At 48.8% G+C, this 27,804-nt stretch overlaps 1 protein-coding gene across 1 annotated transcript in view; it reads left to right on the top strand.

Moving 5' to 3' along the window:
• The first annotated feature begins 13,440 nt into the window (after positions 1 to 13,440).
• The window catches only part of LOC146026907 (fibroleukin-like), a 34,093-nt gene continuing 19,729 nt past the window's right edge, over positions 13,441 to 27,804 (top strand). The window contains exon 1 of the mRNA XM_083157956.1: positions 13,441 to 13,963. Within this exon, the coding sequence (XP_083014082.1) occupies positions 13,441 to 13,963 (523 nt within the window). The remainder of the gene's footprint in view (positions 13,964 to 27,804) is intronic.

Here is a 27,804-nt window from a genome sequence, read left to right as displayed (position 1 = left end):
ACTTATAACAGTGCTTTGCTAATCATCTTAATTACATTGTACTTTCCCCAGAACCCACGCTGTATGCAGCTGTAGCTATGAGCCATAAACAGGATACACACCATGGCTGATAACGCTGCAGGACACCATGCAAACACCACATAAGCCATCAGAGGGGCTACATCCAGCAGGTAGCCATCATTACTTACCCACCAAGGAACTGAACAATGGGGCGAAGGAAATGATTAACTCTGCACAAAAGGAACAAATAACGTCCAGCAGATAACCGAAGGCAAGATTGTAAAAAAGCAAAATAAAGATGTAGCAGCAACAAAACTCGTACAGCTGGGAAAGCTTATACCCCGTGCACACCCCATACTAATACCCCGTACACACCCCACACTTATACCCCATACACACCCCACACTAATACCCCTGTACACACCCCATACTAATACCCCGTACACACCCCATACTAATACCCCGTACACACCCCATACTAATACCCCGTACACTCCCCATTTCTAATACCCTGCACACACCCCATTACTAATACCCCGTACACACCCCATACTAATACCCCGTACACCATACTAATAAACCGTACACACCCCATACTAATACGCCGTACACACCCCATACTAATTCCCCATACTAATACCCCGTACACACCGCATACTAATACTCCATACACAATGCATGCTAATACCCCGTACACACCCCATACTAATACCCCGTACACACCCCATACTAATACCCCGTACACACCCCATACAAATTCCCCCGTACACACCCCATACTAATACCCCGTACACACCCCATACTAATTCCCCATACTAATACCCCGTACACACCGCATACTAATACTCCATACACACCCCATACTAATACCCCGTACACACCCCATACTAATACCTGTACACACCCCATACTAATACCCCGTACACACCCCATACTAATACCCCGTACACACCGCATACTAATACCCCGTACACACCGCATACTAATACTCCATACACACCCCATACTAATACCCCGTACACATCCCATACTAATACCTGTACACACCCCATACTAATACCCCGTACACACCCCATACTAATACCCCGTACACACCGCATACTAATACCCCGTACACACCCCATACTAGTACCCCGTATACACCCCATACTAGTACCCAGTACACACCCCATACTAATACCCCCGTGCACACCCCATACTAATACCCCCGTACACACCCCATACTAATACCCCGTACACACCCCATTACTAATACCCTGCACACACCCCATTACTAATACCCCGTACACACCCCATACTAATACCCCGTACACACCCCATACTAATATGCTGTCCACACCCCCTACTAATACCCGTACACCCCTATACTAATACCCCATGCACCCCCCATATTAATACCCCGTACACACCCCATACTAATACCCCGTACACACCCCATACTAATACCCGTATACACCCCATACTAATACCCCGTACACACCCCATACTAGTGTTCCCGCTAGGCTGTTTTAGCGGGGTGCTGCGCCCTGCCCGTTTTTTAAAGGGCAAAATGCACCCTGCCCCTCTAGCAGCGCCCCGCTAAAACAGCCTGGTGCCTGCCCGACTCCTTGCACTGGGAAGCCCAGCACCGCCTTAGACGGTGATGCCCGGCGCTTTCCCGGCATCAAGGCACCTTCCCCCAGCATCTTCAGCGCGGCCGGGCCCGCCCACTTTAGTGACGCCGGCGGCCCAGCCCGCCCACTTTAGTGACGCCAGCGGCCCGGCCCGCCCACTTTAGTGACGCCGGTGGCCCGGCCCGCCCACTTTAGTGATGCCGCCGGGCGGGCCCGCCCACTTTAGTGATGCCGCCGGGCGGGCCCGCCCACTTTAGTGACGTCGGCGGCCCGGTCCGCCCACTTTAGTGACGTCGGCTGCCCTGGCCCGCCCCCCGGCGCCCTGCCCGGCACAATTTCTAGAGGGAACACTAAATACCCTGTACACACCGCATGCTAATACCCCGTACACCATGCTAATACCCCGTACACACCGCATACTAATACCCCGTACACCCCATACTAATACGCCGTACACACCCCATTACTAATACCCCATACTAATACCCCGTACACACCCCATACTAATACCTGTACACACCCCATACTAATACCGCGTACACACCCCAAACTAATACCCCGTACACACCGCATACTAATACCCCGTACACACCGCATACTAATACCCCGTACACACCCCATACTAATTCCCCATACTAATACCCCGTACACACCGCATACTAATACTCCATACACACCCCATACTAATACCCCGTACACATCCCATACTAATTCCCCATACTAATACCCCGTACACACAGCATACTAATACTTCATACACACCCCATACTAATACTCCATACACACCCCATACTAATACCTGTACACACCCCATACTAATACCCTGTACACACCCCATACTAATTCCCCAGACGAATACCCCATACACCCCGCATACTAATACTCCATACACACCCCATACTAATACCCCGTACACACCCCATACTAATACCCCGTACACACCCCATACTAATACCCCGTACACACCCCATACTAATACCTGTACACACCCCATACTAATACCCCGTACACACCCAATACTAATACCCCGTACACACCCCATACTTATACCTGTACACACCCCATACTAATACCCCGTACACACCGCATACTAATACTCCGTACACACCCCATACTAATACCCCATACTAATACCCCGTACACACCCCATACTAATACCCCGTACACACCGCATACTAATATCCCGTACACACCCCATACTAATACCCAGTACACACCCCATACTAATACCCCTGTACACACCCCATACTAATACCCCCGTACACACCCCATACTAATACCCCCGTACACACCCCATACTAGTACCCCGTACACACCCCATACTAGTACCCCGTACACACCCAATACTAATACCCTGTACACACCCCATACTAATACCCCGTACACACCCCATACTAATACCCCGTACACACCCCATACTAATACACCCGTACACACCCCATACTAATACCCCGTACACACCCCATACTAATACCCCTTACACACCCCATACTAATACCCCGTACACACCCCATACTGGTACCCCGTACACACCCCATACTGGTACCCAGTACACACCCCATACTAATACCCCCGTACACACCCCATACTAATACCCCCGTACACACCCCATACTAATACCCCCGTACACACCCCATACTAGTACCCCCGTACACACCCCATACTAGTACCCAGTACACACCCCATACTAGTACCCCGTACACACCCGATACTAATACCCCCGTACACACCCCATACTAATACCCCGTACACACCCCATTACTAATACCCCATACTAATACCCCGTACACACCCCATACTAATACCTGTACACACCCCATACTAATACTGCGTACACACCCCAAAATAATACCCCGTACACACCGCATATTAATACCCCGTACACCATACTAATACCCCGTACACACCGCATACTAATACCCCGTACACACCCCATACTAATACCCCGTACACACCCCATACTAATTACCCATACTAATACCCAGTACACACAGCATACTAATACTTCATACACACCCCATACTAATACTCCATACACACCCCATACTAATACCTGTACACACCCCATACTAATACCCCGTACACACCCCATACTAATTCCCCATTCTAATACCCCATACACACCGCATACTAATACTCTATACACACCCCATACTAATACCCCGTACACACCCCATACTAATACCCCGTACACACCCCATACTAATACCTGTACACACCCCATACTAATACCCCGTACACACCCCATACTAATACCTGTACACACCCCATACTAATACCCCGTACACACCGCATACTAATACTCCGTACACACCCCATACTAATACCCCGTACACACCCCATACTAATACCCCGTAACACCCCATACTAATACCCCGTACACACCGCATACTAATACCCCGTACACACCCCATACTAGTACCCCGTACACACCCCATACTAATACCCCCGTACACACCCCATACTAATACCCTGTACACACCCCATACTAATACCCCGTACACACCCCATACTAATACCCCGTACACACCCCATACTAATACCGCGTACACACCCCATACTAATACACCCATACACACCCCATACTAATACCCCCGTACACACCCCATACTAATACCCCCGTACACACCCCATACTAATACCCCCGTTCACACCCCATACTAGTACCCCGTACACACACCATACTAATACCCCGTACACACCCCATACTAATACCCCGTACACACCCCATACTAGTACCCCGTACACACCCCATACTAATACCCCCGTACACACCCCATACTAATACCCAGTACACACCCCATACTAGTACCCCGTACACACCCCATACTAATACCCCCGTACACACCCCATACTAATACCCCCGTACACACCCCATACTAATACCCCCGTACACACCCCATACTAATACCCCCGTACACACCCCATACTAATACCCCCGTACACACCCCATACTAGTACCCCCGTTCACACCCCATACTAGTACCCCCGTACACACCCCATACTAGTACCCCCGTTCACACCCCATACTAGTACCCAGTACACACCCCATACTAGTACCCCGTACACACCCCATACTAATACCACCGTACACACCCCATACTAATACCACCGTACACACCCCATACTAATACCCATTACACACCCCATACTAATACCCCGTACACACCCCATACTAGTACCCCGTACACACCCCATACTAATAGACGCAGCATTACAGATCCGAGTGCTGAGCCCAGAGACGCAGCATTACAGATCCGAGTGCTGAGCCCAGAGACGCAGCATTGCAGATCCGAGTGCTGAGCCCAGAGACGCAGCATTGCAGATCCTAATGCTGAGCCCAGAGACGCAGCATTGCAGATCCGAGTGCTGAGCCCAGAGACGCAGCATTGCAGATCCGAGTGCTGAGCCCAGAGACGCAGCATTGCAGATCCGAGTGCTGAGCCCAGAGATGCAGCATTGCAGATGCGAGTGCTGAGCCCAGAGACGCAGCATTACAGATCCGAGTGCTGAGCCCAGAGACGCAGCATTGCAGATCCGAGTGCTGAGCCCAGAGATGCAGCATTGCAGATGCGAGTGCTGAGCCCAGAGACGCAGCATTACAGATCCGAGTGCTGAGCCCAGAGACGCAGCGTTGCAGATCCGAGTGCTGAGCCCAGAAATGCAGCATTGCAGATCCGAGTGCTGAGCCCAGAGACGCAGCATTGGGCCACCGCAGTGAGTAGCATGTTCCCTGGGATAGCCGTCTCAGCTCCATATGTCTGTGTTGGAAGACACTGGCTTCACCACTCCCAGAAAATGAGGCTGGCATACCACGACTTCAGGAACACTGGCTGACACCACCCATTTCCCATGGACGAGGCAGGACCCAATCTGCACAGGAGATGTACGTGGTGGCTCTAGAGGAGCTGCAGCACAGTCCATAATATAAATAGGGGAGCCACACCCACTGCCAGTGATTCAGTTTGCAATGGTAGTTGCTGTATCTCGCCTATTTGAATTTTGAACTTTGCTCTAGCCCCCACCTATTCTATTCTCCCTCTATGGGGGTTATAGCCGGTGGCCGTCGGGACCCCGAGTGTTGGGGTAATGACTGTCGGGATCCCGACTGTCGGAAACTGTCCAGCCGCCCCATCTCTGGAGCCTCCCCTGTACGTAGAGCATCTGTTTGTATACATCTCTGAAATGAGCCCGATACCCCTTTCACATCGCACTTTTAAAACGGTAAATTGCCGTTTTTTTCCCTTTTTAAAACGTTTAAGCCTGCACTGTGAATGCACCACAGCCGATTTACCGTTTAAAGTTAACTGGCATTTCGAACCGTGTAAAAAGCAGAGTCCTACACGGTTCCTTGCCGTTTTTTGTGCAATGTGAATGTGTACAATGCTATGCATTCACAGTGCAGGCTTAAACATTTTAAAAAGGGAAAAAAAACGGCAATTTACCGTTTTGGTACTTCTTTACTTTCACGGCGCCAGCATGGCGCCGCGCGTCAGAGTCCCCTTGCGGGGCTCGCTTCGCTCGCCCACGCTGCGGGCTCGGTGGCTCGCTACGCTCGCCACGCTAATTAAAATTAACTCCATGCCAACATGGATAGTGAAGGTATGAACTATCCATGTTGGCATGGCGTTAACTCCGTTTATTTAACTTAATTAGTGGCGAGCGTAACCCGGAAGTACGCGCGGCGCCATGCTGGCGCCGTGAAAGTAAAGAAGTACCACCGTTTTAAAAGTGCGATGTGAAAGGGGTATAAACCGGTATTTAAAACGGTAATCTGCGGCAATGTAAGGCTCTGACCCATTTTAATTACCGTTTTAAAATACCGGTTTTTAAAACGTGTCGGCGATGTGAAAGTGGTATCTAGTTATATACAAACTCCCATTTGGACAGGAATCTGCATTGGCCGATCCTGCCACCAAAACATTGCTCATAGTAACAAATATATTGTTAGCTTCCTTCTTTCTAACTCCCACCCAGTTACCTCCACCCGGGTGAGGAACCCCGGGAGTCAGTGTTCTAAGGGCCCAAAATAACATAATAATCAATACCCAACACCTGGCGGTACACAGCGCTTGGGCCGTGCAGTCTGATCTGGACATACTGTACATGTACATACATGTGTCCAAATCTGAAAGCTCTGGATGTTTAAACCAAACACCCAGAACCACCAGGGCCCATCAGCTGAATGGCCTGATGGCTGAATACACAGGTGGCATTTTTGTCCGGCTCTCAGGGATGTTTTGGCCCTACACATGCAGCTCCTGCGTTCTGTATGTTTATATAAGCGCCATTATATCAAGAGCCTTAGGGCCGGATTCAAAGCATATGCAAATTTCCGCACTGCGCATCCATGCATTGGTGAACACGCGCATCCATGCATTGGTGAACACGCGCATCCATGCATTGGTGAACACACGCATCTTTGCAAACAATAAAGACAAAACTGTGCTAATTATCAGAGAGTAAGTGTTGCAGGGACAGCATACTTCCACATGAAGGTAATGTGGAGGATCCAGTCCAGGTTTTACAGCAGCAGCAGGAAAACGGATGTGATCAGGGTTAGGCTGATTAGCAGCACCTGTGCTCTCCTAATATATGTGTATTCATGGCTCCTGATGGTGGAATGGTTACCCAGGTGATAGGGGGGAGGGGGGACTATGGTAGGGAACACTGGAACTTTGTGCGTAGTTTGTACTATGCTGTGACATCTGTAATGCTGTAACCATGCTCACCTATGCTGTTTACCTGCTACAAAATAAAGACCAAGACTTCATCTTATCCAGTGTATGTGATTCCTTGTAACAAAGGTTAAAAGGATATAAGCATTTGGTACATGTGAGTTATCCGGGCTGCCGATTTTGTCCTTAAGTTTGGTTAACTTAAGGACACCCGACCGACGCGATGCCCACGATTTAGCTCCAAATCGGGGGCATCGCGTCGGTCGTGGCCGTTATAAGGGGCCGCGACGCGATGCCCCCGATTTCCCATAGACAGTAATGTTAAAAGACACGATATCGGAGGCATCGCGTCGGTCGTGGCCGTTATAAGGGGCCGCGACGCGATGCCCACGATTTCCCATAGACAGTAATGTTAAAAGACACGATGGACCCGATTTCCCATAGACAGTAATGTTAAAAGACGCGATGGACCCGATTTCCCATAGACAGTAATGTTAAAAGACACGATGGACCCGATTTCCCATAGACAGTAATGTTAAAAGACGCGATGGACCCGATTTCCCATAGACAGCAATGTTAAAATAAAATTACAATGTGAAATTGGGCAATATGTTTTTAAAAAAAATGTTTCATGGCCCCCCACCACTGTTAACGCCACCCCGCTATTGACGCCAACCCGAAGCGTGGCGAGCGCAGCAAGCCCGCGAGGGGCGGCGGTACGCGTCCTCCGACCTTTTCATGCCCTACTATCCACTAGGGCGTGGAGTGAGAATAGAATAGTGTGGCGAGCGCAGCGAGCCACCGAGCCCGAAGCGTGGTGAGCGCAGCGAGCCCCGCGAGGGGACGCGGACACCTGTGAAGCCCGCAAGGGCACGCGGATACCTGTGAAGGTGTCCGCGTCCCCTCGCCACGCTTCGGGCTCGGTGGCTCGCTGCGCTCGCCACACTATTCTATTCTCACTCCACGCCCTAGTGGATAGTAGGGCATGAAAAGGTCGGAGGACGCGTATCGCCGCCCCTCGTGGGCTCGCTGCGCTCGCCACGCTTCGGGTTGGCGTCAATAGCGGGGTGGCGTTAACGGTGGTGGGGGGCCATGAAACATTTTTTTTAAAAACATATTGGCCAATTTCACATTGTAATTTTATTTTAACATTGCTGTCTATGGGAAATCGGGTCCATCGCGTCTTTTAACATTACTGTCTATGGGAAATCGTGTCGGAAATCGGGTCCATCGTGTCTTTTAACATTACTGTCTATGGGAAATCGTGGGCATCGCGTCGCGGCTCCTTATAACGGCCACGACCGACGAGATGCCCACGATTTCGGGCGCGATGAAAAAATCGGCAGCCCGGATAACTCACAAGTACCAAGCATTTAATTGTAAAATTAATAACATTAAGCAATTATGCAATATTTGAAATAAGACCACATTAAAGGGTGTGCATTAGGCCCAAGGTATATTCACCCATATATTCCATACAGATGATGTATTCCTGTGTTCGTTCCTATAATGCCCTGCCGGATAATTGCGACAAAGGTCAGCTGCTCAAAAGGATGTCCCTTTACTTCCCCCTGCGGCTTGTGGGGAGGTGGCGTTCCGTCCCAGCAGTGCACAGCCGAGCCGGAGTGAATGGGACCTCTGGTGCTTTAAGCTTATTTTTGGCTGGTACTATTCAAGCGGATTCCGGAGCCGTGGGCTGGTTCGACCACTGAAGTTTGTTAAACTGATGGTCAGGGTGTTCAGGGGTCTTAGGTCAACACCTTCCTGGACACCAACGCGTTTCGCTGTTCCAACAGCTTTTTTCCTGTAGCGCTACTGAAAAGGAACGCCATGTCTCCACAAGCCGCAGGAGGAAGTATGGTATTACAGGAACAGACACAAGAATACATCATCAGTATGGACTATACGCGTGACTATACCTTGGGCCTAATGCACATCTTTCAAATATTCTTATTTCAAATATTGCATCATTGCTGAAGTGTATTCATTTTGCAATTAAATACTTTGTATCCTTTGATTCTTTGTAGACTCTAGTGAATTACTTGTGACCCCGAATCATCGCTTTAGCGAGCAGCTTCTGTTCCCGTGCCTGTTACTCTGTTGTTGAAGTGACGATGGATCCAGACACTACACCGGAGACGAGAGATCTGTGCTCAACCGGGCCACACATGTGTGCTCAAATTAGGACTAGATGGACAAGCTGGGTCCTATGGGAACAATTAATGAGCACACACTGTCAGAGCTAGGTCATTGTAAGTCCTGATGGACATGAAATACAGATGTTGACTGTAATCAGAGGTCATACACCCAGCGATTTACAGCCAAAGAGCCAAATGGCCTGTGTGGTTTTGGAACCTGTTATAAGGACAACTAACCTTGTAATAACGTTACTACAACAATGTGCACTCACTATTAATGGAACCAATTCATTCTATGATTCTGTCTCTAGCTGTCCTGTCCTCTGTCAGCTGAAGGGTTACAGAGATGTCGGAAGACATGAATCGCTCCTCTCTTCAATAGTTCAAAGTCCAACTGATAGCTTTGTCCTTCGGTCCAGGTTTTTGGGATGGAGCTGCTGGTGGCCTTTGAAGCGCACGTGCCTCTTTTCTTCCCCATCAGTCACCTTGTGAACGTCGGCTTTCATCTTGCTGAAACTTCCTCAGAACTGGCAAATCTGTCGAGCTGCCCCCCCCCCCCCCCCCCTAGCATCCGCTATCAGCGCGGGCTCCGGTTATTGTCTATTTGTTCCATGTTTAAAAGGCGAACGAGTGCGCTGACAGCTCAAGAGAGCATTCTGGGAGGCAGGAACTTGTGGTGGCTCTGTGTTAACAAATGTCATTTATGTACCGCTCAGTATAATACAGCAGTGTCAGTCTTATTCTGAGATATCACGTGCCTTGTGTTAGCATGTTCCAGGCAAGATCGTTATATGCGTCTTCTACTGTGGTACACGTGCGACTTTACGCCAATACAAGCCCTTTCCTCTGCATGTGCACACATCAGCCGACTGCGCAAACATCAACATTTACCTCTGAATAAGGCCCATCATCTGGTACAAAGATTTCATTTCAGAGGTGACCGTGAGAAAAGGCTTTAACGGCTGTATTATCTTCTAGGTCCTTCTTACTCAGGGAAGAACGGGAACATTTATGGGACACTCGCTGCCCGGAAAGGGTTCTTACAGCTTTTGGATATACTATGACAGAGGTTCTCAAACTTTTTTCTCTCCTGTACCCCTTGATTGGGCTTTTCATTTATGAGTACCCCTCCTCTCAATTTGTAATATCCACAGTATTTATGAGTGGAGTGGAAGTGAGCGGTATGTGTCTCCTTATATGAAGGAGTAGTGTGTGGCCAGGAATCCGGCCCCTCTGTATCTGGCCGCTGGCTGTGTACTGTCTCCGGTAGCGGAGGAGTAGTGTGCGACCAGGAATCGGGTCCTTCTGTGTCTGGCCGCTGGCTGTGTACTGTCTCCGGTAGCTGAGGAGTAGTGTGCGGTCAGGAATCGGGTCCTTCTGTGTCTGGCCGCTGGGCTGTGTACTGTCTCCGGTAGCGGAGGAATAGTGTGCGGTCAGGAATCGGGTCCCTCTGTGTCTGGCCGCTGGCTGTGTACTGTCTCCGGTAGAGGAGGAGTAGTGTGCGGTCAGGAATCGGGTCCCTCTGTGTCTGGCCGCTGGCTGTGTGCTGTCTCCGGTAGCGGAGGAGTAGTGTGCGGTCAGGAATCAGGTCCCTCTGTGTCTGGCCGCTGGCTGTGTACTGTCTCCGGTAGCGGAGGAGTAGTGTGCGGTCAGGAATCAGGTCCCTCTGTGTCTGGTCGTTGGCTGTGTACTGTCTCCGGTAGCGGAGGAGTAGTGTGCGGTCAGGAATCAGGTCCGTCTGTGTCTGGCTGCTGGCTGTGTACTGTCTCCGGTAGCGGAGGAGTAGTGTGCGGTCAGGAATCCGGTCCCTCTGTGTCTGGCCGCTGGCTGTGTACTGTCTCCGGTAGTAGAGGAGTAGTGTGCGGTCAGGAATCGGGTCCGTCTGTGTCTGGCCGCTGGCTGTGTACTGTCTCTGGTAGCGTAGGAGTAGTGTGCGGTCAGGAATCGGGTCCATCTGTGTCTGGCCGCTAGCTGTGTGCTGTGTCCGGTAGCGGAGGAGTAGTGTGCGGCCAGGAATCGGGCCCCTCTGTGTCTGGCCGCTGGCTGTGCACTGTCTCTGGGGTTTCCGCTAACGCCTGTAGGATTAATCCGCTGCTTCCTATAGATAAATGCTGATGTCTGAGCCCAGCGTGGGTAACTCCCAGTGGATTGCTGTTCGGGCAAAAGCACGAGAAGACGCTGATGACGCTGCGGACAGAACCGGAATTGACGCAACGTGGTTCATCTCCACGTCAGTGAAAGAATTCTTCCGCCATCAGGAGACTTCTTCCTCTTCTTCCGCCATTACTAATATTAATTTCAAGTACCCCCAGGGTACTTGAACCCCAAGTTGGGAACCACTGTACTAGGATTTAAGGATGCTGCTGTAGGGGACTCACAACCACTTCCAGCTGGACTGATTCACCTCCCCCCCCCCCCCCCAGTATGTGACCACCCACATCCTTGTTCAGTATAATGGCCATAAACACTTCCTATTGGTCCCAGAACCACTGATCACATGACGTGGTGAGATGATCAGGACACGCGAAAAGCCCATAAAGGTCACTTTTCCCTGCAGTAATAACAGTAGCTGCCTGATTATCGCTAAGTACAGGACGTAGGTAACATCAGCAGAACTAGAAGACAAGTGGAACCTGATTGCTTTCCAGGAATGACATCACCTAGTCCTGTGCTACAATAACGGTATCTAAAAACACAGTAAAAAGACACACAGTACACATACTAAGCACAACAGAAAATGTTGCTAAAAACTGCAATAAAGAGGGAAAAAAATAAGGTTACAATCTAATTGGGCAACAGTGGTTGTACAGCAAGAAACGGCAAGGTTACACATGGTGAGGTTCCCCCTTATTTGTTAGTCTCTATTGAATAACTCTGAATCATTTATCTAAGTGGGTGGGCACGTGATGAGTTACATACACAGCAGGGTTATATAGCCCTCAATATCTCAACACAAAGACATTCCCATGAAGATGAAAGAATAAACCTAGAAGGGGATGTCCCAGATACTGGCCGGTGCTCCGTCTTCAGGTGTGGGAGGAAGCAGGATGATCACAGGTACCAGGGACAGACTGGTGGCTGACCAAAGGGTCCTCACGAGAGATGGTATCTCAGGCACAAGGTGCCACAATCATGCGGCCTGGAGATGAGAACAGTTATGGAATCCAACCAGCAGCCACCGCTCTGCTGAGATTGGTGAGCTCACACCCAGGTCCATAACCGGCCATAGCCAGAATAACTAACATGTTCTACAGACTCATATTTTCCTTCTAGTTCCTGCCACATCTATGAATTAGATTTTGCTGCATTGGATAGACAGAGACCAGGAATTACCCTGTATACCTGTACTCTTCTAACGCAGCGATCATAGTAAAACAGCAGAATTCAGCGTCCTGCTCCGTATATGAAAGATTTAGTTTAACACACAAAAAATAAAATGTATTAAACGTAAACGGGACCCAAATCTGACTCTCAGACCTGCGTAATCTGTATCTGGATGGACCAGCTGCAGGTCTTTGTGCACAATGCAACTGCTCCAATTCCTATATGCTCTCTGCACAGGGAAGCGGGGGCTTGTTGGTGCTTTAAACCATAATGATGCATCAGCGCTGGATATTCCCTTGTTAAATAGTTACTCCGGAACCCACCCTTCCAGTCAAGTCTTTGCAAGCTGACAAGCAGCACACACACAATAAGGATGAGACAGAGGCCATGTACCTAGACATAACCAAGGCAGCTCTTCAATGGGCTGCAAGATGCTAATCTGAGTTTCAAGTGTTCTTTATAGGAGACTTTTCCAGTCCCTCCTCTCCCCTCATACAGACCCCCCTTCCCCAGCCCCCCCTCCTCCCTGGTGCATGCCTACTCACACACACACTATCTTCCTTTGCTTTGAAGCTTCCCAGACTCTGGAGGATTTTGCACGGAGGGGACAGTGACCAACCTGTACGAATGAGGAGAGCTTGCACAGGTTGCCTGCATGGAATGTCTCCTGTGAGGAGAAGTGTGACAATGGGGTTCTGGTCTTACAGAAAGATGCTGTGCATTACGCTGCTCTTACTCCTACCAGATCTGGAGTCAGCTGTGTCTGACAACCCTGACTGCAGTGACAGGAGAGAGGACCAGACATGCTTGGAGCATCTTGTGGCCATACCGCCTCCAGAGTCCAACTGTGATGGACCTCAGGGATGCAAGCTGCATTTCCTCCATCCAGAGGAACAACCTCCTCCTGAGGAGCTGAAGGAACTTCCCCAGGAACCAAATCAAGAGTTTAAGCAGACCCTGAAGCAATCTGGGGGAGAAGGGAACACCAAGCCCCAGAACCCAAAGTCCAAGAGCGTGGGGGAGAGATTGAACTTGCTGGAGTCAAACCTCCAATCCGTGACTTCAGTTCTCCATACCTTACAGGACGAGAGCAAGGTGAACCTGAGCAGGATAGAAGACAGACTCAACTCTCTGGTGGTTCTGCTCTTGGGGATCTTGTCCGGCTGTGAGCTGCCCTGCAACGAGTCTGTTCAGAAACTCTCTGCCTTAGGTGAGTACTGGGAGAACAGGTGACCCACTGAGGGTGCCCCTGACCTGTGGCATTTGTATTGTTAGCAGGCATTGCATGGAGCTCAACTATTCTGGTAATGCCAATTATTCCAAACTAAAACCAAGGCCACTTCTTTCTGTAGTATAGGTCAGTTGTTTATATACAGCATGTATCGCCAGCATCAGTTGTAGTTTCAGATCATATATTGAAGGTTTAAATATGTTTTGTAATTATCGATGATGTATAAATACACATACATATTTTTTTTTGTTTTGCCACAAACTTTTTTGTTTCAAAAAGTCATGTGCGAACCATACTTCCCAGCGGCAGAGCCCGTTCAAGTCAGCTTGTTGGCTCTTAAAATGCAATTACTATACCGCAATCCCCTTTTGTGATTGCAGCTTCCTTTGTGGTAATGTCGCTTGTAACGTCTTTCATAATCCTACATTAAAGGAGCTGTTGGCTTTAGTAAAGCGAGTCGGTGACAAAGCGTAAGACTGTAATTATGCCCATCAAAAAGAATGCTGTAATGATGTACACAATGCACTTCATAGAGTGATTGTGCTCCGAGATCTCACCAACCAGATCCGGAATGTAGGAAGCCAAGTTTCCCAAACAAATTATATCTGTACACACATATGTACAACACAGTACGTGCGTGGGTGGAAGAGCCTATGCCATATATAAAGAAATCTCTGTGGGAAAAAAATTATAAATATATATATATATATATATAGCAATACAATGTCCGGCACTCCCCGCCTCTTGTTGGAATCCTATGCCCGGGTGCCTTCCCTTTGTGGTGTACTCACCACCAATATAGTATGGGAATAATGGGCGTCACTCCGGGTCTTAGTGAAGAAAAGGTGAAAATTTATTTCTCTGTGCGGTCTACGCCGTTTCGGGACAAACCCTTCGCCAGGACCAGAAATATAACAAGTGCACTAAGACGCCCATTATTCCCATACTATATATATATATATATATATATATATATATATATATATATATATATATATATATATATATATATATATATATATACACACACACACACACACACACACACACACACACACACACATGTTGAGCATCCCTTAACCAAATATCTGTTATCCAAATTATTCTGAAAACCATAGTATACAAAATGTGATATTTTTTTTTTATAAGTACTACTGGGGACATCTGTAACTGGCACTACTGGGGACATCTGTAACTGGCACTACTGGGGACTTCTGTAACTGGCACTACTGGGGACATGATATGTAACTGGCACTACTAGGGACATCTGTAACTGGCACTACTGGGGACATGATATGTAACTGGCACTACTGGGGACATCTGTAACTGGCACTACTGGGGACATGATATGTATCTGGCACTACTGGGGACATCTGTAACTGGCACTACTGGGGACTTCTGTAACTGGCACTACTGGGGACATGATATGTAACTGGCACTACTAGGGACATCTGTAACTGGCACTACTGGGGACATGATATGTAACTGGCACTACTGGGGACATCTGTAACTGGCACTACTGGGGGCATCTGTAACTGGCACTACTGGGGACATGATATGTAACTGACACTACTGGGTACATCTGCAACTAGCACTACTGGGGACATGATATGTAACTGACACTACTGGGTACCTCTGTAACTGGCACTACTGGGGACATCTGTAACTGGCACTACTGGGGACATGATATGTAACTGACACTACTGGGTACATCTGTAACTGGCACTGCTAGGTACATCTGTAACTGGCACTACTGGGGACATGATATGTAACTGGCACTACTAGGGACATCTGTAACTGGCACTACTGGAGACATGATATGTAACTGGCACTACTGGGGACATCTGTAACTGGCTCTACTGGGGGCATCTGTAACTGGCACTACTGGGGACATGATATGTAACTGGCACTACTGGGGACATCTGTAACTGGCACTACTGGGGACATGATATGTAACTGACACTACTGGGTACATCTGTAACTGGCAATACTGGGGACATCTGTAACTGGCACTACTGGGGACATGATATGTAACTGGCACTACTGGGGACATCTTTAACTGGCACTACTGGGGACATCTGTAACTGGCACTACTGGGGACATCTGTAACTGGCACTACTGGGGACATCTGTAACTGGCACTACTGGGGACATGATATGTAACTGGTACTACTGGGGACATGATATGTAACAGACACTACTGGGTACATCTGTAACTGGCACTACTGGGGACATGATATGTAACTGACACTACTGGGTACATCTGTAACTGGCACTACTGGGGACATCTGTAACTGGCACTACTGGGGACATGATATGTAACTGGCACTACTGGGGACATCTTTAACTGGCACTACTGGGGACATATGTAACTGGCACTACTGGGGACATTTGTAACTGGCTCTACTGGGGGCATCTGTAACTGGCACTACTGGGGACATGATATGTAACTGGCACTACTGGGGACATCTGTAACTGGCACTACTGGGGACATGATATGTAACTGACACTACTGGGTACATCTGTAACTGGCACTACTGGGGACATCTGTAACTGGCACTACTGGGGACATGATATGTAACTGGCACTACTGGGGACATCTTTAACTGGCACTACTGGGGACATCTGTAACTGGCACTACTGGGGACATCTGTAACTGGCACTACTGGGGACATCTGTAACTGGCACTACTGGGGACATGATATGTAACTGGTACTACTGGGGACATGATATGTAACAGACACTACTGGGTACATCTGTAACTGGCACTACTGGGGACATGATATGTAACTGACACTACTGGGGACATCTGTAACTGGCACTACTGGGGACATCTGTAACTGGCACTACTGGGGACATGATATGTAACTGGCACTACTGGGGACATGATATGTAACTGGCACTACTGGGGACATCTGTAACTGGCACTACTGGGGGCATCTGTAACTGGCACTACTGGGGACATGATATGTAACTGACACTACTGGGTACATCTGTAACTGGCACTACTGGGGACATCTGTAACTGGCACTACTGGGGACATGATATGTAACTGACACTACTGGGTACCTCTGTAACTGGCACTACTGGGGACATCTGTAACTGGCACTACTGGGGACATGATATGTAACTGGCACTACTGGGGACATGATATGTAACTGGCACTACTGGGGACATCTGTAACTGACACTGCTGGGTAGATCTGTAACTGGCACTACTGGGGACATGATATGTAACTGGCACTGCTGGGGACATCTGTAACTGGCACTACTGGGGACATGATATGTAACTTACACTACTGGGTACATCTGTAACTTGTACTAATGGGGACATGATATGTAACTGGCACTACTGGGGACATCTGTAACTGGCACTACTGGGGACATGATATGTAACTGGCACTACTGGGGACATGATATGTAACTGGCACTACTGGGGACATCTGTAACTGGCACTACTGGGGACATCTGTAACCGGCACTACTGGGGACATGATATGTAACTGACACTACTGGGTACATCTGTAACTGGCACTACTGGGGACATCTGTAACTGGCACTACTGGGGACATCTGTAACTGGCACTACTGGGGACATGATATGTAACTGGCACTACTGGGGAGATGATATGTAACTGGCACTACTGGGGACATTATATGTAACAGACACTACTGGGTACATCTGTAACTGGCACTACTGGGGACATCTGTAACTGGCACTACTTGGGACATGATATGTAACTGACACTCCTGGGTACATCTGTAACTGGCACTACTGGGGACATCTGTAACTGGCACTACTGGGGACATGATATGTAACTGGCACTACTGGGGACATGATATGTAACTGGCACTACTGGGGACATGATGGGGGAAATTTACTAAAGGAAATTTGTAAAAAATAGGTGTATTTGTATTTAGAAATACACTTATTTTTGACATTTACTATCCCGAAAATACGGCAATTCATATTCGTATTGATGTGCTATCAATACGAATACGAATTGCCGTATTTTCGGGATAGTAAATGTCAAAAATAAGTGTATTTCTGGATACAAATACACCTATTTTTTACAAATTTCCTTTAGTAAATTTCCCCCGATATGTAACTGGCACTACTGGGTACATCTGTAACTGGCACTACTGGGGACATCTGTAACTGGCACTACTGGGGACATCTGTAACTGGCACTACTGGGGACATGATATGTAACTGGCACTACTGGGGACATGATATGTAACTGGCACTACTGGGGACATCTGTAACTGGCACTACTGGGGGCATCTGTAACTGGCACTACTGGGGACATGATATGTAACTGACACTAATGGGTACATCTGTAACTGGCACTACTGGAGACATCTGTAACTGGCACTACTGGGGACATGATATGTAACTGACACTACTGGGTACCTCTGTAACTGGCACTACTGGGGACATCTGTAACTGGCACTACTGGGGACATGATATGTAACTGACACTACTGGGTACATCTGTAACTGGCACTGCTGGGTAGATCTGTAACTGGCACTACTGGGGACATGATATGTAACTGGCACTGCTGGGGACATCTGTAACTGGCACTACTGGGGACATGATATGTAACTTACACTACTGGGTACATCTGTAACTTGTACTAATGGGGACATGATATGTAACTGGCACTACTGGGGACATCTGTAACTGGCACTACTGGGGACATGATATGTAACTTGCACTACTGGGGACATGATATGTAACTGGCACTACTGGGGACATCTGTAATTGGCACTACTGGGGACATCTGTAACCGGCACTACTGGGGACATGATATGTAACTGACACTACTGGGTACATCTGTAACTGGCACTACTGGGGACATCTGTAACTGGCACTACTGGGGACATCTGTAACTGGCACTACTGGGGACATCTGTAACTGGCACTACTGGGGACATGATATGTAACTGGCACTACTGGGGACATTATATGTAACAGACACTACTGGGTACATCTGTAACTGGCACTACTGGGGACATCTGTAACTGGCACTACTTGGGACATGATATGTAACTGACACTCCTGGGTACATCTGTAACTGGCACTACTGGGGACATCTGTAACTGGCACTACTGGGGACATGATATGTAACTGGCACTACTGGGGACATGATATGTAACTGGCACTACTGGGGACATGATATGTAACTGGCACTACTGGGGACATGATATGTAACTGGCACTACTGGGGACATCTGTAACTGGCACTACTGGGGACATGATATGTAACTGGCACTACTGGGGACATGATATGTAACTGGCACTACTGGGGACATGATATGTAACTGGCACTACTGGGGACATTATATGTAACAGACACTACTGGGTACATCTGTAACTGGCACTACTGGGGACATCTGTAACTGGCACTACTGGGGACATGATATGTAACTGACACTACTGGGTACATCTGTAACTGGCACTACTGGGGACATCTGTAACTGGCACTACTGGGGACATGATATGTAACTGGCACTACTGGGGACATATGTAACTGGCACTACTGGGGACATGATATGTAACTGGCACTACTGGGGACATGATATGTAACTGGCACTACTGGGGACATGATATGTAACTGGCACTACTGGGTACATCTGTAACTGGCACTACTGGGGTCATGATATGTAACTGGCACTACTGGGGACATGATCTGTAACTGGCACTACTGGTGACATCGGTAACTGGCACTACTGGGGACATGATATGTAACTGGCACTACTGTGGACATGATCTGTAACAGGCACTACCGGGGACGTGATATGTAACTGGCACTACTGAAGATATATGTAACTGGCACTACTGGGGACATCTGTATCTGGCACTACTGAGGACATGATATGTAACTGGCACCACTGGGGACATGATCTGTAACTGGCACTACTGGGGATATGATCTGTAACTGGCACTACTGGGGACATATGTAACTGGCACTACTGGGGACATGATATGTAACTGGCACTACTGGGGACATGATATGTAACTGACACTACTGGGGACATCTGTAACTGGCACTACTGAGGACATGATATGTACCTGGCACCACTGGGGACATGATCTGTAACTGGCACTACTGGGGATATGATCTGTAACTGGCACTACTGGGGACATGATATGTAACTGGCACTACTGAGGACATGATATGTAACTGGCACCACTGGGGACATGATCTGTAACTGGCACTACTGGGGATATGATCTGTAACTGGCACTACTGGGGACATGATATGTAACTGGCACTAATTATGTGCAAGACAATGATTGCTTGGCATTCGAAGTCAGTGCCTGAGATAGATCAAAAACTTTGTTTCATGTTTTGAAACCATGTTTTATGCACAAATAAATATATGTGTGTATTTCATGTGTTTGATGTGTATATACAACATAAATGCAAAATACCTCAAGATATCTCATTGAAATATAAAAACATTCCGAAATACGGAATAATCCATCATCCAAAATTCTTCTGGTTCCAAGCATTCAAAAAAGGCGGCCTCACAGGTCCCCATTCTGCGATATGGGGCAGATGTAACTATTTTATGTACTATAACATTCACAGGATTGATGTGCAAGGCTGTGCATCCAGGCACACGTACACTAATAGTGGGCTGTTGCAGTGACTTAACCCATTCTTGTGTGACTGTCTGACTCGTCAGTAAGGCGATCTGCAGAACTGAATCATTTTATTGTTGGGCCAGCAGTCGGGACAGTTACCTCGATTCCCCTCAGAGTTTCTTAGGAGTTTTCTATGACATCAGCTGCTGTGAACTTTGAATTCCGCACCACTTTGAATGGCAGGATTTAGCATTACGGGTTTGGGAACAGGACGGGGCGAAAGGAGGAAGTAAAGTCTGGAAAATGAGGCGTCATCAGGCCGCCGTTCAGCCAAGAGTTCAAATAAATGAATGAAGCGGCAGCTAAACAGACTTCATCTCTTGTGTGGTGCGGCGAGTAGGTGGCAGACAGAGAAACCAAGGCTTAGGGTAGAGGAAAGTCCTGCACCTTATATATAGTGGTATTTCAGAAGCAGAGTCTTCCAATATTATATAGATTGTCTTCTCTGGCAAGTTAAATACAGGTAGTCTTGTTGCAATAGCACAGAGTGTGTGGCCCCCAAAGTGTGAGGTCAAAGACCCAGAGGAAGACACCGGCTGACTACGGGCCAGGTTGGGAAAATACGCCCAACTCCATACTCACTAATGTGTCCCAGCAAAGTCAAAGGGACAGATACAAAGTCTAGGTTGTCTATCAAGGTGTCTGGTTAAACTGGCAATTATTCTGCTGCCCAACTAGTGGCTCCCAGGGGGCCTCAATGCATAGATCAGTAGCATTTAGAGGCCGTACCCCTCTAAAATATAGCAGAGTAGGATTATTATCTCATGACAATTCCCGACTCCCAATTCTTATTACCATAACTATGGTTGAGGGGTGAGTATCAGACATGTTATACCCCATCATTTCATCGATATAATTAAACTCTGAACATATGGTTTGAGGTCCATTAAGAAAGTCAGTGGTGGGTTAAAACTTTGGTAGAGCTTTCCTAGCACGGCGTCTCATTGATTGTATGCCTTAAGTTTAAGGTACTTAAGGCATACAATCAACGCGATGGACCCGATTTTTTAATCTCTTATGCATCGCGGCAAGCGCAGCGAGCCCCGCGAGGGGATGCAGACTACTTTACATGTATTCCGCGTCCCCTCGCGGGGCTCTTCTGCGCTCGCCACGCTTCGGGCTCGCCACACTTTCTATTCTCAACTCCACGCCGACGTGGATAGTGGGGGTATGAAAAGGTCGGACGCGTACCGCCGCCGCTCGCCACGCTTCAGGTTGGCGTCAATAGTGGGGTGGCGTTAACAATGGGGGGACCATTTCACCCATATGGGGGGGTTAGCAATTAAAATTGGGGTTTTGGGGCCTTTTTACATTGATTACATTGATTCCAATGTAAAAATCTCGTTGATTGCGTCGATTGCATCATCTTATGCCGCACAAACACATAAGATGCATGAGATGCTTGAGATATCAGCCCCCCACATACAATCTAGATCGTGGGCGCCGTGCTAGGAAAGCAGTACCAAAACTTTTAGAATGGTTATAAAGCCCCCCACACACTTGAGGATATAGTACAAGATATCGCTCAGAAAGGGATTTATGAGTGTTATCTTTTACCATATGTACTATTGTGTACACTCCTGCGCACCCATAACAACCTCTCCCATTTGCTGAACATGCAGGTCAATTTGGCTATATAGCCAATGACGTACATGCTCAGCGGGTCCCAGTGATGTCACTGAACGATATTGTTTACAGATATCGTTCAGTGTGTACACTTAGTATCTGCGGATATTGTTATTTCGGCCGCTGACAGCAGCAGGTAGTGTGTAAGTAGCTTTAATCATGTAATGCAAGTTATTGCAATAACAGTTATCCCCCCCCCCCCATTATCACGGCAAAAGGACACCTTACACCCCACCAGCCACCGCCGGCCCACCAACATCACCCGATTGGGGTGTCACTAGGGCCGAGGACACCTGGTGCGTTAAACAGGTCCACCCTAAATGAAAATCTTAAACACATGTAGAAAAATATGCTGGCTGCTAAAATAAATGTTCTGAAAAAGGACTTTTACCTGCAATCGCCTGACAATAATTCAGAATTATGCTGCTGCATATATGGCGCTTGACCCAGAGACGCACACAACGCAGATGGTCACGTAGAGGAGCCATCGTTAGCAAAGGTGCATGCGTGAAGGCCAGCGTCATATGGCTGACTGATATGCATTATGTCAGGTACAAGAAGTATGAAAACACACTTTGGAGGTCATTCAGGTTGATTCACTGCTTTGCGAGTCAACCAAACGCCGCCTGCATGACCGCAGCATGGCTACAGCCTCATGCTGCGTACACCCGGTTACTTAGAACATTCTGTATATTCAAAATCGAATGGAAATCAAATCAAAATTGAATGCTTTTAGCAGCATTCGATCCCGACGCGCATTCACGTTTAGTGGAAAACAAATTCAAAATCTAACCGTGTGTACACGCCGTTACAGACAGCGGACTTCCTTTATATAGGATTTATAGATTCCAGTCTTTTTAGTTCTCAGTTCAAACCCAGTTCTTACCAAATATCCCCTGAACGTCTCGTTATTGCACAAATATGTATCAGTTTCCCCCACAACGTAACTATGTATTATCCCACCAGGGAGACCTGTTGCTTAAACTCCTTTTAAAAGCAGCCCCATATAAATGAGGAATGAGCGCAGCAGGCTCAGGGTGTATAAGATGGATGGGCCTTGGTGTTACAGGGCCGTATTGGATACATTGCTATCCCGGTCAGTACACCGGCTGTACACATCTGCCAGTATACCCTCTTTCTTCATTTATCATCTTGGAGAGATAAAGGGTGAAACAGAGGTGAAAGCAAAATAGAGCGGTAAAGCCAAATGTGTTCCTGGTTATCAGAGGAAGACGTTACGGTGAGAGCTGCCATACTGATTATTCTAGATAGATTACATGTCCTCTATGTGCAGCCATTCCTCATTTATCAGCCATTATAAGGTACACGTGTGCTCTTATGTACAGTGAGCCCGACTGTAGGCCATACACCATGGGCTACATGTAACTGAGGTCCGTGCCACGTGTGCTCTTATGTACAGTGAGCCCGACTGTAGGCCATCCCATGGGTTACATGTAACTGGGGTCCGTGCCACGTGCTGCTCTTATGTACAGCGAGCCCGACTGTAGGCCATCCCAGGGCTACATGTAACTGAGGTCCGTGCCACGTGTGCTCTTATGTACAGTGAGACAGACTGTAGGCCATCCCAGGGCTACATGTAACTGAGGTCCGTGCCACGTGTGCTCTTATGTAAAGCGAGCCCGACTGTAGGCCATCCCAGGGCTACATGTAACTGAGGTCCGTGCCACGTGTGCTCTTATGTACAGTGAGACAGACTGTAGGCCATCCCATGGGTTACATGTAACTGAGGTCCGTGCCACATGTGCTCTAATGTACAGTGAGCCCGACTGTAGGCCATCCCATGGGTTACATGTAACTGAGGTCCGTGCCACGTGTGCTCTTATGTACAGTGAGACAGACTGTAGGCCATCCCATGGGTTACATGTAACTGAGGTCCGAGCCACGTGTGCTCTTATGTACAGCGAGCCCGACTGTAGGCCATCCCGTGGGTTACATGTAACTGAGATCCGTGCCACGTGTGCTCTTATGTACAGCGAGCCCGACTGTAGGCCATCCCAGGGCTACATGTAACTGAGGTCCGTGCCACGTGTGCTCTTATGTACAGTGAGAGAGACTGTAGGCCATCCCATGGGTTACATGTAACTGAGGTCCGTGCCACATGTGCTCTAATGTACAGTGAGCCCGACTGTAGGCCATCCCATGGGTTACATGTAACTGAGGTCCGTGCCACGTGTGCTCTTATGTACAGTGAGACAGAATGTAGGCCATCCCATGGGTTACATGTAACTGAGGTCTGTGCCACGCGTGCTCTTATGTACAGCGAGCCCGACTGTAGGCCATCCCGTGGGTTACATGTAACTGAGGTACGTGCCACGTGTGCTCTTATGTACAGCGAGCCCGACTGTAGGCCATCCCATGGGTTACATGTAACTGGGGTCCGTGCCACGTGTGCTCTTATGTACAGTGAGACAGACTGTAGGCCATCCCATGGGTTACATGTAACTGAGGTCCGTGCCACGTGTGCTCTTATGTACAGCGAGCCCGACTGTAGGCCATCCCATGGGTTACATGTAACTGAGGTCCGTGCCACATGTGCTCTAATGTACAGTGAGCCTGACTGTAGGCCATCCCATGGGTTACATGTAACTGAGGTCCGTGCCACGTGTGCTCTTATGTACAGTGAGACAGACTGTAGGCCATCCCATGGGTTACATGTAACTGGGGTCCGTGCCACGTGTTGCTCTTATGTACAGCGAGCCCGACTGTAGGCCATCCCAGGGCTACATGTAACTGAGGTCCGTGCCACGTGTGCTCTTATGTACAGTGAGACAGACTGTAGGCCATCCCAGGGCTACATGTAACTGAGGTCCGTGCCACGTGTGCTCTTATGTACAGCGAGCCCGACTGTAGGCCATCCCAGGGCTACATGTAACTGAGGTCCGTGTCACGTGTGCTCTTATGTACAGTGAGACAGACTGTAGGCCATCCCAGGGCTACATGTAACTGAGGTCCGTGCCACGTGTGCTCTTATGTACAGCGAGCCCGACTGTAGGCCATCCCAGGGCTACATGTAACTGAGGTCCGTGCCACGTGTGCTCTTCTGTACAGCGAGCCCGACTGTAGGCCATCCCATGGGTTACATGTAACTGAGGTCCGTGCCACATGTGCTCTAATGTACAGTGAGCCCGACTGTAGGCCATCCCATGGGTTACATGTAACTGAGGTCCGTGCCACGTGTGCTCTTATGTACAGTGAGACAGACTGTAGGCCATCCCATGGGTTACATGTAACTGAGGTCCGTGCCACGTGTGCTCTTATGTACAGTGAGACAGACTGTAGGCCATCCCATGGGTTACATGTAACTGGGGTCCGTGCCACGTGCTGCTCTTATGTACAGCGAGCCCGACTGTAGGCCACCCCAGGGCTACATGTAACTGAGGTCCGTGCCACGTGTGCTCTTATGTACAGTGAGACAGACTGTAGGCCATCCCAGGGCTACATGTAACTGAGGTCCGTGCCACGTGTGCTCTTATGTACAGTGAGACAGACTGTAGGCCATCCCAGGGCTACATGTAACTGAGGTCCGTGCCACGTGTGCTCTTATGTACAGCGAGCCCAACTGTAGGCCATCCCAGGGCTACATGTAACTGAGGTCCGTGCCACGTGTGCTCTTATGTACAGTGAGCCCGACTGTAGGCCATCCCATGGGTTACATGTAACTGAGGTCCGTGCCACATGTGCTCTAATGTACAGTGAGCCTGACTGTAGGCCATCCCATGGGTTACATGTAACTGAGGTCCGTGCCACGTGTGCTCTTATGTACAGTGAGACAGACTGTAGGCCATCCCAGGGCTACATGTAACTGAGGTCCGTGCCACGTGTGCTCTTATGTACAGCGAGCCCGACTGTAGGCCATCCCATGGGTTACATGTAACTGAGGTCCGTGCCACGTGTGCTCTTATGTACAGCGAGCCCGACTGTAGGCCATCCCATGGGTTACATGTAACTGAGGTCCGTGCCACGTGTGCTCTTATGTACAGTGAGACAGACTGTAGGCCATCCCATGGGTTACATGTAACTGGGGTCCGTGCCACGTGTGCTCTTATGTACAGCGAGCCCGACTGTAGGCCATCCCAGGGCTACATGTAACTGAGGTCCGTGCCACGTGTGCTCTTATGTACAGTGAGACAGACTGTGGGCCATCTCATGGGTTACATGTAACTGAGGTCCGTGCCACGTGTGCTCTTATGTACAGTAAGACAGACTGTAGGCCAAACACCATGGGTTACATGTAACTGAGGTCCATGCCACGTGTGCTCTAATGTACAGTGAGCCTGACTGTAGGCCATCCCATGGGTTACATGTAACTGAGGTCCGTGCCACGTGTGCTCTTATGTACAGTGAGACAGACTGTAGGCCATCCCATGGGCTACATGAAACTGAGGTCCGTGCCACGTGTGCTCTTATGTACAGTGAGCCAGACTGTAGGCCATCCCATGGGTTACATGTAACTGAGGTCTGTGCCACGTGTGCTCTTATGTACAGTGAGACAGACTGTAGGCCAAACACCATGGGTTACATGTAACTGAGGTCCGTGCCACGTGTGCTCTTATGTACAGTGAGCCCGACTGTAGGCCATCCCATGGGTTACATGTAACTGGGGTCCGTGCCACGTGTGCTCTTATGTACAGTGAGCCCGACTGTAGGCCATCCCATGGGTTACATGTAACTGAGGTCCGTGCCACGTGTGCTCTTATGTACAGCGAGCCCGACTGTAGGCCATCCCATGGGTTACATGTAACTGAGGTCCGTGCCACGTATGCTCTTATGTACAGTGAGACAGACTGTAGGCCATCCAATGGGTTACATGTAACTGGGGTCCGTGTCACGTGTGCTCTAATGTACAGCGAGCCCGACTGTAGGCCATCCCATGGGTTACATGTAACTGAAGTCCGTGCCACTTGTGCTCTTATGTACAGTGAGCCTGACTGTAGGCCAAACACCATGGGTTACATGTAACTGAGGTCTGTGCCACGTGTGCTCTTATGTACAGCGAGCCCGACTGTAGGCCATACACCATGGGTTACATGTAACTGAGGTCCTTGCCACGTGTGCTCTTATGTACAGCGAGCCCGACTGTAGGCCATCCAATAGGTTACATGTAACTGAGGTCCGTGCCACGTGTGCTCTTATGTACAGCGAGCCCGACTGTAGGCCATCCAATGGGTTACATGTAACTGAGATCTGTGCCACGTGTGCTCTTATGTACAGTGAGACAGACTGTAGGCTATCCCATGGGTTACATGTAACTGAGGTCCGTGCCACGTGTGCTCTTATGTACAGAGAGACAGACTGTAGGCCATACACCATGGGTTACATGTAACTGAGGTCCGTGCCACGTGTGCTCTTATGTACAGCGAGCCCGACTGTAGGCCATCCCATGGGTTACATGTAACTAGGGTCCGTGCCACGTGTGCTCTTATGTACAGTGAGACAGACTGTAGGCCATCCCATGGGTTACATGTAACTGGGGTCCGTGTCACGTGTGCTCTAATGTACAGCGAGCCCGACTGTAGGCCATCCAAT

The sequence above is a fragment of the Crinia signifera genome, chromosome 8, assembly GCF_055691185.1.
Source record: "Crinia signifera chromosome 8, ASM5569118v1, whole genome shotgun sequence".
Taxonomy (NCBI): domain Eukaryota; kingdom Metazoa; phylum Chordata; class Amphibia; order Anura; family Myobatrachidae; genus Crinia; species Crinia signifera.
This window is presented reverse-complemented; position numbering and strand designations above follow the sequence as displayed.